This window comes from Protopterus annectens, chromosome 1.part2 (assembly GCF_019279795.1).
Source record: "Protopterus annectens isolate FY-2018-M chromosome 1.part2, PAN1.0, whole genome shotgun sequence".
Lineage (NCBI taxonomy): Eukaryota > Metazoa > Chordata > Ceratodontiformes > Protopteridae > Protopterus > Protopterus annectens.
This window is the reverse complement of record NC_056727.1, coordinates 399,606,939-399,624,324: the sequence shown is the minus strand read 5'-3', so window position 1 is coordinate 399,624,324 and position 17,386 is coordinate 399,606,939. Positions and strand designations below refer to the sequence as shown.

The window sequence follows — 17,386 nt, the reverse complement described above, 5'->3', positions numbered from 1 at the left end:
AAACTGTACCAATGGCCTGAAGTTAAATACCAAAAAATGTATAGTCATACCCTTCGGGAAAAACAAGGTAACCCCAAGCTCCCATATAGGTGGCAATCCACTAAGCACAGGAGAGGTTATCAGGGACCTGGGGACCCAGGTTGACAGTGCCCTTTCTTTTGACACTCACATTGCTAAAGTGGTTAGAAAAACCTTCTATCTACATTGCCCACCTGATCATGAAGGGATTCACATCCAGATCAAGTGAGGTCATTGTTCCCCTGTACTCTTCACTTATCAGACCAATGATCGAGTACAATGCCCCATTCGGGATGTATCTCACCCGACACCTGCAGCAATTGGAGAGACCCCAAAAGTTCTTCACCAAAAGGATAAAGGGACTCCAAAATCTGTCATATGCTGCCAGACTGAAGAAACTCAAGCTCTATTCAGTCGCATACCATCTGCTCAGTGGTGACCTGTGCCTAACATACAAGGCCATATCCAACCAGGGATTAATGGACATGCTCCACCTCAAAAAATCCAAATCTACCAGATCCACTAGAGCAAGCGACTTAAACCTTAGCACGGATATAAATAGGACATGCTGGAGGGATAGATTTGTCACCCAGAGACTCCCTATCTTGTGGAATAAAATCCCGGTTCATGCGAGGCAGAGCACCTCGCTGGCTCTGTTCAAGAGAAATCTTGACTGGTGGATGGGAGATCGTAGGTTTACCCCGGGAATCATCTCTGTCACTGCTGGACAGAGGCACAACAAACTAATGGGCACAGTATTTTTTAACATAAGGGGTGGCGTAAAAGCGATATACATTTGGAAAATAGAAATGACGTTCTGGTGTGGCTTATCCAGAATTTTCTTACACACATTTTTATTTATGGTTCTGCAATTTGTGGAAGAAAATTTAAGAGGTGGAGAAATACAAAATCACACGGAATATCTTGAAATGTGTTGGATAATGATTTTCAAGCTGATAAGGATAAATAAAAATGCTGCACTTGCCCTCCAGGTTAAGGGAGTAACCATTACTACGGCCGTTCTTTTTACAGGAACACTACACCTTCTACATACTTTCTCCTGCCCTAGCCCCCCCCCCCGGTGCCTTTTTTATCCGATTCACCCAGCATTGTGTCTCTTCGACCTACCTGCTCACTGGCATTCCTTATAGATGTTTTTTTTCTTTCTGTTTCTCCCAGCTGAGTCAATTCACTCCATTTGCCCTCACTACGCTCGGGCTCATTTCGCTCCCCTACCCCCATTCCCACCCCCATATTCATTAAATGTATTCTATCTACTCTCCTCCCTCTCTTCCAATTAGCAAATCCCCCATACCCTACCAATTTGCCCCTCCCATCCAACCTACCATTGCCTCCCACCTCAATCTACTTTTTTCCCTTCCTACGCTACTTCCATGTCCTTCTCTGAAACTTCTTTACTTACTTCCCTCTCTGCTGTATCCATTCTCTGTTTATCACCTACTTCTCTATACTCTCTACTCAAGTATAACATCTTCACTGCTACACTTAGTCACCTTATAATTCCTTCAGTGTGTAACCCTTTTACCTTACTATCCACCTCCTATCACTGTCAACATCCTACCATACATCACTGCATTACCCAACACCAACACCTACCCTCTCTCACAGCTACCACTCACTCATTAACCCTCCCACATTTTTCATCTCCCAGTACCCATTTCCAGTCTCTTCCCTCCATCCTCTTTATGATAAAAACATACCCTAATGTATCTCTTTCCACCTCTGCATCACCTAGAACTCCCTGCACTCTAAACCTGCTTTCCTTATTGCTTGGTTTCCTTGATGCACACTACTCTTGGATGGTGACATCCACACCAACCCAGGCCCTACATCCTCTACCTCTCACAAGCAATCACCCCTACCCCACCCCCTCACACACTAACCCCAGTGTCACTCTCCTTCACCTAAATCTCTACCAACATCTCAGTATTGAACAAGATAAACACAGCAGAGCCACCACAGGGAGAAGTATATAGTTATAAGTAAATAATAATAAAAGCAATTTTATTGAAGTAGATCTGTCATTAACACAAAGAATAAAAACAGTGATAAGTGCTTTCGGCCTATGCTTTCCTCAGATCATATTACATTCCAGACAGTATTGCACGCTTGGATCTATTTAAACTCCCTTCATATCCTAACCCTCCCAGAAACCTGGTTAAAACCTCACATCTGCAACTCTGAAATCCTACCCCCAGGTTACAACATCTTTCGTGCTGATAGAACAAACAAGAGAGGTGGAGGTGTTCCATCCTCTACTCTGACAAACTTAATCGCTCGTCACTCTCAACTTCTATACCCAGCTTTACTCCTGCTGGAATCCTTATTGTAAACTGTCATCTCAACCCTTACAAAAAATTGCCATTTTATCCATCTGTATCCCCCAGATGACAACATACCTCTTATAAAAAACTTTCCTTCCTGGCTCACCCAACATGTTCCCTATGAAACCATTATACTTGGTGACGTCAACATTGATTGGGCTTCACTCTCCTCCTCATTTGCTACTCATAACCTCAATCTGTTTGTCTTCGACCAACTTATATCCGCCCCTGCCAGGACCAACAAAAACTCTACTACCGGTTCTATAATGGATTGGATCCTAACTTCTGACCCCAGTCTGTCATACCCCTGGCATTTTTCCTAACTCTCTATTGACCATTGCCCTGCCTATATTCATAGACCTTTCAAACATTCTCTCAAAGAACATCATTACAAAGAATGTCGCAGTCTGACTCCATTTGATCTTGATATGTTCAACTCTACACTGTCCAACATCAACTGGACCTTCCTTCATAACCTCCCTCTTAATGATGCTGTAATTGCTTTCAACAAGATATTCCTTGATGTACTGAACTCTATGGCTCCTTACAGAGAAATCGGGGTAAAATCAAACTGTGCCCCCTGGCTTACTAAGCAAACATACTCTATTATGAATCAGAGGGAAGCTGCCTGGAAAATTTGGATAAAAAATAAAACTCCTCCCCTACACTCCAGCATTACAAAGAACTTGGAAACTTGTGTGAAAAAAAAAACCCTAGTGATTAAAGACAAAAAACATTCTTTAACTCCAGCCAAGGTATTCCACACAATAACCCCCCCCTAAATTTTGGTCTACAGTTAATAAAATCTTCTACTCCAGCAACTCTCAAACCCCACACCCCTTCCCTCTCCATACCGTCACAGGGACTGTTGCTCTGTTAAACAATTACCTCATAGAAACAATTCAAAAGCTAACTCAGGAGTCCTACTGCCTCTTCTCTGCCCTTGCCTCCCAGTCCCTCTTCCCTCAATATTTTCTCCTTTCAACCTGTTTCCACTGCATTCATCAAAACACAACTGAATAAACTCAAACCATGTTCTCCCTCTGTCGATAAGTTATCCCCCACTTCCTTAAAATCGCTGCCAAATCTATTGCCTATCCTGTCTCTATTCTTATAAATTGCTCTATTGCTGAAGCCCTGACATATGGAAATCCCTTTTCACTATCCTCCTCTATAAAAGAGGAAACTCCACTGACCCATTCAGCTATCGTCCCATTGCTATGCATTGAAAAATGTGTCCACACTCAACTACTTAAACACTTGCTGGATAACAATATTCTAACTCCCACTCAGCATGGATTTAGACCCCACCACAGCAAATCTACCGCACTACTCTCATTCACCCAAACTGTAGCAGAAGCCCATGATAATAACTGTCTAGTTTCCTGCCTATTCCTTGATCTTTCCAAGGCCTTTTATACAGTCTCTCAATCCAAAATATCTAAACTTTCAGATCTCCATCTCTCTACTCCCTCTATAACTTGGTTCTCTAGTTACTTTGCACACTCTATATGCTGGCAGTCTGTCACCTCCCCATTTCTATCTGTCAATACTTGTGTTCCCCAAGGCTCTATTTTGGGTCCCCTTTTGTTCAATATTTTCACTAACCGATTACACTCCACTACTAACCACTCTACACTCTTACAATAAGCCGATGATTCAACCCTTATTACCACTGCCCATAGCATCCCAGAACTCCTTGCTGTTACCCAAGACACCTTCACCTCCATCGAAACCTGGCTCACTGATAATCAACTAATATTAAATCCGAAAAAAACAAAACTACTTTTCCTTCCTAAAAAACTGGTGCATCATAAACCCTCCTTCTCCATTACCTCACTTAACAATACTGTCATCACACCTGAACCCTATACTAAATTACTTGGTGATACTATCGATGATGAACTAAAATTTGACATGCTTATCAATCATTGTATAAAAAAAACAAAAAAGAAAAACTTGGTCTTCTGTACTGTAATCGCAAACTACTCTCACCTCCACCAAATCCTCCCTTGCCCTGTCTCTTCTCTTACCCTGTCTTCTGTATGCAGCTCCAGTCCTTACTAACCTTCAGTCATCTCTCCTCTCCAAATTAGAACAAACTTGCAACAAAATAGCTAGATTTGCCACCCATCTACCCTATAAATCCCACCACTGCCTCGCTCTTAAGTCTTTGCAATGGCCTGAATTCCAGAAACAGCTTCTTCCTCTACTACATATTACTCACTCTGTTCTCTATAACCCCACTTCCTGTCCCTTCATCTGTAATATTGTATCACTGTATAACCCCCAACATCAGCTTCAGACATCTAACAAACATCTAGACATTTACAAACCAACAAAAAATATAGGAAAGTCCCTATATAAATTCTCTGTCACTCATACCTGGAATGCCCTTCCCCTTAATATAAGAAGTATTCCACATAAAGCCTATTTCAAACTCGAACTTAAAAACTACCTACTAAAGACCTGGTCCTGCCCTTGTCAAGCTCCTGCCTGATATTCTACTGCTCTCTTCCTAATTCTACATCCTTACTCCAAGCATATTTCCTATTTTCTATTTTCTTTCTAATGAGTTTATTACTGTATACTTCTTGTTCATGTACTGTAAATATTTTTGCTAATGGAGTTTATTGCTGTTAGTATATATTTTGGCATATAGAATGTATTGCTGTTATTGTAATATCGTTCTGCAATCTAGAACACAGCTGTATAAAATAGTTCTTATTTTCTATGTATAATTTCTTGATACTTTACTATTGTAAATATATCTTTTTTTACAATAATGTTACTTGTATCTGGAGCTTCTCATTGGGTCTCACTGGAAATGGGCCCCTGTCTCAGTTGGACCAACCCGGTTAACAAATGACAATAAAATAAATAAATAAAAATATAAGAAACCAGGACTTAATGGAATAGTTCCTTTAAAACCTGCACTAAAAGGACCGAGATTACTTAGCTTATTTTCAATTGGAGCTTGCCCCTTTACTTTTGGATTTCAGGAAATGGCGAGATTAGAAGAAAGCTTATACAGCTGAAAACACTTGTCCTGTTTGTTAACTTCACTGCGGAATATAGTTCATAGTTTAGCACCTATATCCTGGTTTTATTTGAATTTTGTTGTCTTTAATTGCCTCTCTGCGTTTTAATGTATTAAATATTTGGATTTTACCTTCACCTTGGTAGCAAAACTTTTTTTTTTGTTTTGTTTTATTTTACTTTGGATCACTTAAAAGGTAGTTTGCCTTCAAATAGTTTCTAACTGTAATAGAGTGTACTGAGGTTCCAGAATTAATACTTATTTTGAAAGAGACTGCTTTGTTGTCTGATTTTACCAGCGAGGTTACGACACTTGGGGTGTGGGTGCAACATTCTCCCCTATTTGTGAGTAGCAGATCCAATATGTTTATACTCTACTAAACATGTACATTAACTGGCCCAAGGTGTTTTGTGTTTGCAAAGTCTAAGAATGTCTGTGCTGCAAGTTTGGGGATATGTAGGATTCCCGGTTTATAGAGGAATAATTAGTCCCCCATGAGTATGGTATTTGGTTGAATGGGCAGTGTCTCCAATAGGTCTGAGTATGAGCTATGGTTCTGAGTATGAGCTATGGGTTTTGTGGAACGTAGAGGGTGACGTGTAGTTTGCTAGTATATGGTGTGGGACTTAATGATATTCTTCACATGAGGAACCCCAGTGTGTTTTCCTGTTTAACCAACCTAGAAGTATGCTTGTTGTTTATGTAGTTTGAGACATCTCCATCTTTAGTCCCTGTCTGTGCAGTTGCTGGTCTAAATGTGTGAAAGACGTTGAAGCCTTGCACTGCCAGGGTACTCTCTGTGACTTTAAACCATGTCTGTATAACTGCAAAGATGTTTGCACCAGACACTGGAAAGAGTTTTTTTTAATTTTGGGAAGCAGCTAGAGCTTCACAAATACTGTCAAATAAGAAATGTACTTCTTGATGAGTAGAGATGCAACAACCTGTATTTCTTCCACTGCTAGGTTTAGCACTTAGTAGGTGACCAAATAATTAAAAAGAGAAAGTGCAGCAGTTTTAAACTGGCTTAGAGTGAGATATATGATGTTTGTATTATCTTATGATATTGCTGTGATATGTGGACATCTAAATTGGCTAGTAAGAGATGGCATATAAAGCTGGGAACTGTTTTGGCCTCCAGGTTATGCTTGTTTTACATTTGCTTACACTGAATGACCTGAAATTAGAGTAGACCTGGTTTGCTTGAAACAGTTGTTATCCATTTTTATAATTTTTTTGTCCATTGCAGTGAATGCATTGAATTTTATGGTACATTCATGGGTATGCAGTAGCAGTTGTTTATTTACTTTTAAATTGCAACTGTGCTTGGCAAAGGGCTAGTATTTCATTCAGTAGAGAGGGTTACAGCAGTTCTATTTTTAGACAGATTCACAAGTTCTGCCCTGTGTATCCATACTACTGGCTAACAGCTGTTACTGCTTTTGGATTTTTACAGTATTACTCTACAGTTGCTTGAAAGCAGTGCAGTAGTGAGCAGCTGAAATTGATAGCACTGTCCGTTGGATTGTTGCTATGTTAGTCTGTGTTGCGTTGGGTTTCGTTATTGACTAGAACTGTCAAGCATTTAATGGTAAGACAAAATACAGACCACGGAGTTTAGTCTGCTAGCTACCCTGTGGATCACTGGTGGGCAGCCTTTTCTATGCCTCTGCTGTGCGAGCCCAAGTGAACTGAAATTTTTTTTTCCCTGGAAAAATCCATTAAGATGCCTCTTCCCCCCCCCCCCCACCCCCTTTTTCCCCATCGGCATGCCTCTTTTAAGTACAATAACTGCAGCTGTATGTGTGTATATACAATACTCTGTTAGCAAATAAGCTGTAAGTTTATTATTGTGCTGACCAAGACCTGGAGATACATTTCCAAACTTTTAATTGGAAAGGTTACAGTTTTTATTTTATTTGGTACTAGTTGACAGTATCTGGACTCTGCATTGTTCTTTGGAAATTAGCTGAACAAATCATTTTTCCACTTGGGTAGATAATCACATTCATCACCGATTTTCAGAAAAGATAATGGATACCACAAAGAGTTCATTTGAAAACATTGTTTACCTTGTGCTGTGAACCAGTTCTGCAGTGATCTGTGGTGTCATACCTAGAGAAACATGCTTCATTTCCCTGGTGAGTCAAGACATTTTTTTGATCAGTTTAATTCACTTTTCACTTTTGATGTGAAAGCAGCAGAAGACGTTTTTAGTGCAACTTCAGCTCTAATGGTACCATAGAAGGATCACTAAAGAATGGAGTTTAATCCAGGCCTTCGGGAATTTGTAGAATTACACCTTAATTTAGATTTAGACTGATTAGCTTTTACAGTAGAGAGCCGATTATCCAAAGTAATTGGGACCTAGGGTAGTTTGGATAATCAAACATATAATTGAATTGGATACAAAACTTCTAACAGTCTTGTTTTTTTTTCTGCATGCAGGAATGCACTTTTCAACCATTCCGCAATTCCAGTGGATAAAAAGAATATTTTTTACACACGGGCGGGCTACAAGCTCAAGTGAATATGTATAATGTTTACATATTCAGATATTATGCTTTTTTCCTATTCAAAAACTTTGGAAGGCTAGTTCAGATAATTGTCTCTATACTGTAAAATAATTTTGTTGATGCTGTTACCTGTGTATTTTCTAATCAAGGCCATCATAAGTGCTTATGTTACAGGGACTGCACACCACTACTTCTAAAATAATTTTGACATTAGCTTCACTGTGCTTAGCTTTTTGTTTTGGTTGTTGGCTCCCAAAGACATTGCTGTAGGTGGATTGATGATGCTCCAAATTGTCCCGTGTGTGTGTGTGTGTGTGTGTATGTGTGTGTATGTGTGTGTTTGCGTGCGTGCACTTCATAATAGATTGGCATGCTATCCAGAATTAGTTGCTCTGCCTTGCATCCAACAAATAATTGACGAAAGTAATTTTATAGTGTTTGTGTGTGCACTCACAAGTATGTGTGTTTGTATACGCATGCAGCCATACACAAAATGTGTTCAATTTACTGGAAATCCCTTTTGTGTTGTAAACATTCCTGTAAGTAGGAAGTGTGTACTTCAGGATAAATACCTTCTCTGTGGGACCTCTAATCCCCACATCCAGTGAATAACTTGACTTTCTGCTATTGCAATATGGACTATATTATACTCCAGGTATTATATGTAGTACTGCATTCATTTTTAGATTTATCAGCTGTATGTGCAGCATAGTAGGGAAAAATTGAAATAATTAGAAATGATTGTTATTACTGTAGTGTCATGGTTGTGGTATGTTACTTTGTGTTACTTGTGTGATTGCATTTACCAAGATGGGTAGAGCATTGATCCACATGGACCTTTTCAGAAAGCCCAGGAACATACTCTGGTTAAGTGATTTATTCATCATACAGTAGACAGAAGGAAGCCGAGGGACTCAAACTCCTGAACTACAAAGAAGTAGCTTGTTTATAGTTCATAGCCTTAATCCTGTGCACTGATTACCAGACAAAAAGAAAACTGAATAACTGAAAACTGAAAAAAATCAGTTTATGTAGACAGGTGGAATGGCTGTATTTTGGAGGGAAGGTGTTTATTTTGTATGCTCTGTTGAGAAGAGTAGAGAGGCAAGGTATCCCAAGCATGCAGTTTTTGTGTGACTGACAAGTTTGACTTTATGGGCCTTTTCTTGCAAGTGAGTGACTGTTGGAATTTCTTCCGCTATCTTTGCTGGACAGCTATATATATCCGCGTCATCCCTTCAGTCTGGAGCATGCTCATCTCTTGTAGTGCTTCCAGTGATGTTATACACCACATTAAGTTAGTATGTTTGGCCCTGTGTTAATCTATTTATTTATTTTGTTGTGCTTTATACACAGTAAAAACGTCAAACCTTATGTCTGTTGTAAATAAACTTCCATACTTGCTGCTTCTTGGGCAGTTCAGGCCTTCATTGCTTTCTTGGTGCTGCAGAACATAAGACACCATTCACTCCCAACATTTTCTTTGTTCATAGATTCATAGGTAGGTACTAGGCTATCAGCCCTAGGGCCTTTGTAAGGCTAGCCAACAATATTTCCTGGCTTTCACAACCCATTGATGCTATTTACCTGCGCCCCTGTCTAGCAGGGCCACCGATGTGATGCCCGGGGTGAATTTCCTATTGCCCATCTACTCGTCAAGATTTTTCCTTGAAGAGTGCTAGTGACGAACTCTGCTTGACATAGGTAGGTAGTTTGTTCCAGAGTATGGGAGGTCTCTGGGACAGGACTCTATCCCTCCAGCATGTTCTGTTAATTGTGTTGATGAGGTTTAGGTCTCTAGAGCTTGTGGCTCTGGGAGATTGTGATTTCTTTAGGTGTAGCATGTCCAGCACCTCAGGGTTTGACATAGCTTTGTATGTTAGGCAGAGATCACCCCAGAGTAGGCGATATGCTACGGAGTAAAGCCTGAGATTTTTGAGGTGGTCAGCGTAGGATAACTGAGTCCCATAATCCTCTCTGCGAGGTATTTTTGTGGCCTTTCTAGCTGCTGCAGATGCCTTCTACATTCCAAATGGGGAGTTGTACTCTATAATGGGTCTGATGAGAGCCGAGTAGAGGGGCACAATGACTTTTTTCCTGGATGAGAACCCTTTCATGATGGTGTGCTATGTAGAAGGATTTTCTGATTACTGTGGCGATGTGATTATCAAAAGAGAGGCTACTGTCCACTAGAGTCCCGAGGTCTCTTATCACATCTTCATTAAGTGGGCTGCCACCTGTGTGGTAGTCCATGGGTACAGGGTTTTTACCAAAGGGGATGATGATACATTTTTTTGGCATTGAGCTGGAGGCCATGGCTCTGACACCAGATATCAGTCTTGGTGAGGCCCTTTTGCAGGGTGTCCACGTCATTTGGGGACTCTACTATGGCACCCACGTTGCAGTTATCTGCGAACTTTGTCAGCCAGAGGCCCTCTGTGTTGGCCTGTACTTCAGAGAAGTAGATTCCAAACAGGAGGAGACCCAAGACTGAACCCTGTGGTACTCCACTTGTCACAGGTTTGGAGTCAGAGTTGATGTCCACAGGTTTTGCAGTGTAGGTTCTGTCTGTGAGCCAGTTGGCAACCCATCTTGTGATGTACAGATTTATACCCAGCTTGGTGAGTTTATTTATGATACCAGACTGGGGGATGGTGTCGAAAGCCTTGGCAAGGTCGAGATAGGCTGTGTGTACTGCCTTACCCTCCTCCACAGCTTTGGTGACGGTTTCAAAGAAGTCGACCAGGTTCAGGAGGCATGATCTGCCCTTCACAAATCCGAACTGGGTGGGGTCCAGAGTTTGGAGGTTACGAATATCCTTGTTTGAGTTGCATGATAATACCAGTATCCTTGTTTATGAGTTCCATGATAATACGCTCCATGGCTTTGCAGACCAGGCTTATCAGGCTAATGGGGCAATAGTTCCTGGGGTCTGTGGTGGCTCCCCCTTTGTGGAGTGGTACAACTGTTGCCGTGTGCCATTCAGTGAGTACAAAGCAAGAGGCTATGATTGAACATAGTGCTTAGGTGGGGGTGGGGGGGCTAGCTCGTTCTGAAGCTCATGTAGAACGCAGCCAGGGATATTGTCCTGTCCCATGGATGCTGTGTTCTTGGCGTTCGATAGCGCAGTTTTCACCTGTTCAGTAGTGATTGCAGGGGCACTGCATTCTTCCGGTATGGATATGAGGCCCTTTGGGAGATGAGGGTGGGGGTAAAGTTGGCACTGAACCTATCAGCCAGGATGCGGGCAATATCAATTGGCTCTGTGGATTTTGTGCCATTGTGCTGTAGCTCAGAGCAGATCTGGGTGTTGCCATTGAGATTCTTGACATAGCTGTAAAATGCTTTGTGTTTGTCTTTAGTCAGTGGCAGTCTTATTTTCATAGTTCGCTTTGGAAGATTTTATGAAAGATCTCAGCTTCTTGCTGAGGCTGACCAGGGAGCTCCTCCACTCGTGGGATTTTATTCTCTTTTGTAATAGTTTCTTCCTTCTGTTGTAGAGTGTAATAGCAGAGGACCACCAGATTGGTTTCCTTTTTCTGAAGACTGCGTCTTGGTTCTATTAGGGATGGCACGATTCATGCACCCATGTAGGTGCTTATAGAGTGCGTTTGTATAGGATTCGGCAGTGGCACTTCTTCATATGCCATCTCCTAAGTGTAGCAAAGCTGTTTTGCTCAGGATGAAGTGGTTCTCCTATGCCTTGCACAATCAGGGCTCAAGTAGTGGACATATTTCATCTTTTTGCTGTCTAGTAACTCTTGTTCTTACAGGTGCATGAGTTATACCCCTGGAAAACATGGCCTGACTCCATCTGTATTCCTGTGGAGTCCTGTTAAACCCAGGTGCCATCTCCAGTAAGCTCACTCTTGGGTACAGGTGTTCTTTTGCTAGAAATCTGTCTTTGTCCTTAACATTCTTGACCAATACAATTTACTAAACATGGGCCTGTGCATTCATTCCATAATTAAAGCTAGGACCAGATGAGGGTCTCCTGTTTTGTCCTGAGAGGGAGAACTTTGATGCAGAGATCCTAATCTTTCAGACAAATGAGCATTATGAGTACTTCTCTCCCTACAGTTTTCCCTGGATGTATCCTGCTTTTGAGAAGCCTCCAAGCTGATGATGTATTCTGAGGCTAGCCCTCTGCCCTCCTCTTTTACCTTTATCCATAAATACGTAATAAATATGTTTGGAAGACATATTGGGAGTCTTCTTGTTCTCTCCATGCAGCCTTACACTAAAGTTGTGTTTATTGCAGCCTTGGAACGTGCAAATTGTGTTGTTCCTCCCACAAGAGAGTGATTGCCCTTTACAAACCCCCAGCAGGGTTGAATGTCATCTTATGGAGCATACTAGGGCAGTCTGTCTTATGACATTTTTGGTCCAGTGCAAGTCCCAGATATCGAATAATTTTTCCAAGTTGCCACCAATGGACTCCAAAGTTTTGGACAGGATAGGGAAAAGGGTGTTCCTCTATTCTGTGAATGGAGATTATATCCCACTGCATTATAGCTATCGTACCGCAATCCATTCCTCCATTTAGGATTAGGCTCTAGAGAAGATGGTAGCCTTTCCTGCTTTTGGGATATGGAAGAGTTGATTCACTGCAAAAAACATGGCAAATGCATTAGTTTGTGTATGGTTTGTTACAAGATGATTGTACTGGTATCAGGGCAAGGGTTGCAGGCTTTGATTTGCTTGTGTACTGTGGTATGATTGAGGATCTCCTCCTTTTAGGCCAGCTTCTGGTAGATTGCTGTTGATGCACCCCATTTTTGTGAGAAGTCCTGCATTGGTAGGCCTTCTTGGACTGGTCAAAGACCCCTGGAAAAGCAGATGTTGGTGCTGAATGCTGTAAACAAAGTAGGTGACACTCTCGGAAACTCTTCTGCTAGGCATGCTCAGTTTTCTAAAAAGAAGCCCTTTTGCATAATGAAGGGGACCCAAAGGTGGCCCTTTCTTGCTCTGCCATTCCAGCCAGTCACCCACGAGAGTGACTTCAAGTGACCTAGCATCTGCAGTTCTAAAATCTAGCCAGGAATGTCTGTATGGGGTAATTTTCCAAATTTACTGTAGAGTAGAGAGCCATCAATAAGATAGCCAGGATCTTGATGTGGGTTATGGGCAAACCCACATGCTGCTGTGTAAGATGTGAAGTGTTCTCCACATAACTGTTGGAAAAGTGCCTTATTCTGTTCTTCAGAAAGGATGTAATACTCTACCTTGTTCTTGCTGAGGCCATAGGATTTACTGTAACTTCTCATTGATTCTGAAGCAAAGCAGGCATTGTGCAATTCTGAATCTCAGTTTCTTCAGCAAGAATTTGTTACCTCAAGATGTGGGTGGTAATCATCTTGGGAGTCATTCCTCTCCTACCACAGAGTTCTTGTATATTACTGGAAATGACAATTCCTTTTGCCACACCAGTATCTGGGGTAATTCAGGTTTGCTCTGGGGAGCCACCAGTTCAGATATATAATGGTGTTTGCCAGTTCTCCGAGTCTTTTGGGTTTCTGATACCATGATGGGAATAGACTCCATTTCTAAGTCAAAGTATGATTAAATGTCATGAAATTAGTACTATTTCAGTCTTTATCATTAGCCAGAAGTGCTCTTTGCAGCACCCACAACGTGCCTGGAATTAACTCTTCTTGCAATTCATAGTTATATGTATCTGTAGCATATGTAAATAAGACTGTAAATTCTTTTTATGAAACCCGTTGCTCCTACTACTGTTGGAACTATCTGGGTATCCTTCTTCCACCTTGCCCTCATTTCTGTAGACAAATCCTGGTATTCTGTGACTTTGCCTCTCTGTACACACTGGGTGTAGCAATTTCAGTGATCAATGCTGCTTTTGTCTTTTTCTCATGGAATACTGTGTCTGGTGTTCTCACATCTGTTTTTTGAACTGTTGGCAATGGGTGAGGCCATGTGATATAAACTTAATCATTCTCTGTAATGGTTGGCTCATGTTTCCAGTGCTTCTCAGCTACTTCAGTGTTGTAATGCAGCGGTCCCCAACCACAGGGCCACAGATCATTTGGTACCGGGCTACCAGGCATGGCGTGAAACAAAAGTGAATGTGTGTATGTATGTGTATGAGTGTGTTTGTGTCTGTGTGTGTGAGTGAATGCATGCATGCATGAAAGCAGAATGTGTGTGTGTGAAAGAAGAGACTTTGTATGAGAGAGGGTGAGCAGTGAGATCAATCGAGCCATTATTTTGCACTCGTTAAGCAGTGCTTTTGCTATTTAGTGAGTGTAAAATGAAAGTCAAGGAAACCAGGAAAAAGTGTATGTTTCTGTCTGCATGTGTGAGTGAATGCATGCATGAAAGCAAAAGTGAATGCGTGTGTCTGTGTGCGCGCGCATATCAGTGAAAATGAGAGTGAGTGAGCCATTATTTTACACTCACTAAGCAGTGCTTTTGCTGTTTAGTGAGTGTAAAATAAGAAAAGAAAACTAAAATTAAAATAAAGTATGTGTATGCGTGGATGTAAGACAAGAGATCAGTTGAGAGAAAGAGGTGCGCCTGTCTGTGTGTGCGTCTGTCTGTGTGTGTTCCTGGCAGCAATGAGGTTTTACATACATCTCCACCATAACACTGAACCTCTTGTACAGTACATCTGGCCATCATACCTGTCAACCTCTTTAGAGTGAGAAATCTGGACAAAGACAAAAATAATGGGGAGACAAAGGCCCAAAAATAGGGGCACTTTTATGTACTGCTCTTACAAACTTAAAAAGTAGATAAAATACAGGTTTTGCATTAACATGTATTTTTCTAAAGGGTATGAAATCTGAAACTCAACTGTCTCATTATTATCTGACTTCAAACCTCTGTGATCTGCCAGTGATTTGCCAGAAAACCTCAATTTTATGAGAAACAGACCAAAAATATGAGGCAAAATTCTGCACATTCTGCGAAAATCTGTAAAGTTGAGAGGTATGCTGAACAGAACCAAATCATAGGGACAGATTTTAAATATTGCTCGTATAAACTAAATAAGTCAATAAGGTTGCCGTTAGGTTTAAGTACCTCTCAACCGTAGTAGATCAATGTTCTGCTGTTCAGATGTAGACTTTTTTGGTAATTATTGCCAATTGTATTTTTATTTTACTTTGGAGCTTTTTTCCCTGCGTCTTGGCTGAAAATGAGCTTCTAGTCCAGTCAGGCCTCCCCAGTAATTTTATGCAGTTTGTGTGTATGATGGCTAGTCTGTGGAAAATTGTCTTGTATAAAACTGGTCCTTAGTGCAAAAAAGGTTGGCAACCACTGGTTTATAGTTTGGACTTTGTTACTAGATGTCAGGTGGGTTTTCAGTATTACTTTTAGTCTTCCAGAGTATTAGTTTGCTAAATTTTGCTCACATTTGTTCATGTTATATTGTTGCTGTTTTATCGGTTCCTAAGTATTTATACACTCCCTCCTGCTCAAGTTCATTTATATCACATTCCTGTCCCGCACTTTTATTTTCTTTATGCTGCAGCTTTCCTGCTTTATAATTTTCTTTTGTACATTTATCAAGACCAAATGACATTCTTAAGCTCATCTGAGTAAGTTTTGACCACTTCCAGTTGTGCTTTCAGCTTCTCATCTGATGAACTACACAGTTATAATTCATCCTCAAAAAGAAGATAAGTCTTTACACTATATTGCTGTAGGGGAGTCGAATTGTAACCCTGACCTAATCTGGTAAAAGTAGACAGCTTAATGGGTCAAGGGCAAGACAAAAGAGCAGAGGTGGTAAAGATTCACCTTGGAATATCCCCTTTGAAATGTTATTCCTTGGAATATGTGAGCTATATGACGGTTTGTTTCTTTTAATAATTGTTATTGTACATACTAATGTAACTCTTTTCTTACCTGTGTATTAAATGTATAACTACAATCGTATGTTATCTGTCAAATATTGTTGTAACCTACTTTGTACTATTGGAGCTTTTCTCCACGGGCCTCTGCTGAAAACGGACATGTGTCCAGTCGGACTTTCCCGGTCAACAAATGTAAAATAAATAAATAAATAAGTAATAATTTGTCCTTTATCATGACTTAGCTGCAAAGTGGTTTGCCACTGTTTAATGGCCACTGTAATGTAACTGATAAATGTAGGTTGTATCTTGTACATCTGTAAGCACTCCTTTATCCATGAATGTGGAATGCTGTCAAATGCTTTTCTATAATCTCTCCATGCCATACTTGCATTTCTCCCTTTTTTACAATTCTCCATTATAACTTTAACAACAAATGATCCTTTGTTCCTCATGACTATCTTTAACCATTTTGTTCTGTTGCCATGGTTGAATTTTTCCTCTAAATGACTAACATCTGTCTATATCAATTCCAATATATATAGTTTAAACATTGCCTGAAGGCAAGTTATTGGCCTGTAGTTTTTAGGATAGCTTGCGGGTTCACTCTTAAGAACAGTATTGTTTTTCCTTTTAACCCACTCAGTATTTGTCTGGGATGAGCATATAAATAGTTCTTACTTTGGGCAAAGTCTTCATTTAACAATATTAATACTTTTCTTCCAGAAGTTATGAACTGCATCCAGGCTTGCGGTTTCAAGTTAGCTTTTCTTAAATTTTTTTTTTTTTCTGTCAGTTACTTCATCCCATTTCATATCCTGTACATTTTAATTTCTTATGTTTGTTTTACTTCTATTTATTCGGTATCTTTATGTTCCACAGGGTCTTTATTTTTCTCCAAAATGTGTCTATTTGTTTTTTTGGTGGTTTCTGTTCCTGTTTCTTTGCTTCCCATTTCCCTATAAAACTGCTTGGATGATTAGTAAATTGTTTATTTTATACTTCTCCTTTGTATTTATCTGTATATCTTCTAAGTTTTTCTGCCTGTGCTGATATCTTTAGTTTATTATTTGTAATAATGTACGATAGATCTTAGTCTATTCTAATAAATGTATGTTACTTTTATCACGTCTATCTTTGTACCGTATCATTGTCTATCTGTTCCCTCTTCTATACTCTTCTAACAGTGACATTTATTTTCTTAATTGCTTGATAGTTTTCTCTGTCTGATACTTCCATGATGGCATTTGATTTCTTCTTCTCCTTTCCCTTATTCCCCTGTATTATTGGTTATTAATATTTTGCTGCACAGTAATGTATCCTATTTACTTCTGATACATTGCATGAATTTCTGTTAATAGTCTTATTTGTAATATGTTTCTTTCATCTATCTTAATACATCTATCCATGTCTATTAAATCAAGCAACTCTTCCCTTTGATCTTTTTCGTCTAAACTGAGGGCACTTTCTTTGTTCTGTTTCTTGCAGGCATTTTGCAGAAAGTTCCAGAACACGTTCCAGTGACATATTCTCTTTAGCTGCATCCTGCATTATCTGTCGTTTTTTTTTTCATATGGTGGGTGTTGCATTGTGCAGTATTTCAGTTCTAAATTGTGAAATTCAGGAAAAAAAAAAAGCTCAGAGCCATGT

The 17,386-nt window shown here is 40.2% G+C and overlaps 1 protein-coding gene across 3 annotated transcripts in view; it reads left to right on the top strand.

Annotated features, from left to right (window-relative positions):
- PAK5 (p21 (RAC1) activated kinase 5) overlaps positions 1-17,386 on the top strand; it is a 2,555,323-nt gene that overhangs the window by 615,388 nt on the left and 1,922,549 nt on the right. The window contains exon 2 of one of the 3 annotated variants that reach the window (XM_044056641.1): positions 7,402-7,544. The exons of the other annotated variants lie outside the window; for them this stretch is intronic. Within the exon in view, the coding sequence (XP_043912576.1) occupies positions 7,529-7,544 (16 nt within the window). The 5' untranslated portion in view covers positions 7,402-7,528. The remainder of the gene's footprint in view (positions 1-7,401; positions 7,545-17,386) is intronic. 3 annotated transcript variants of the gene reach the window in all.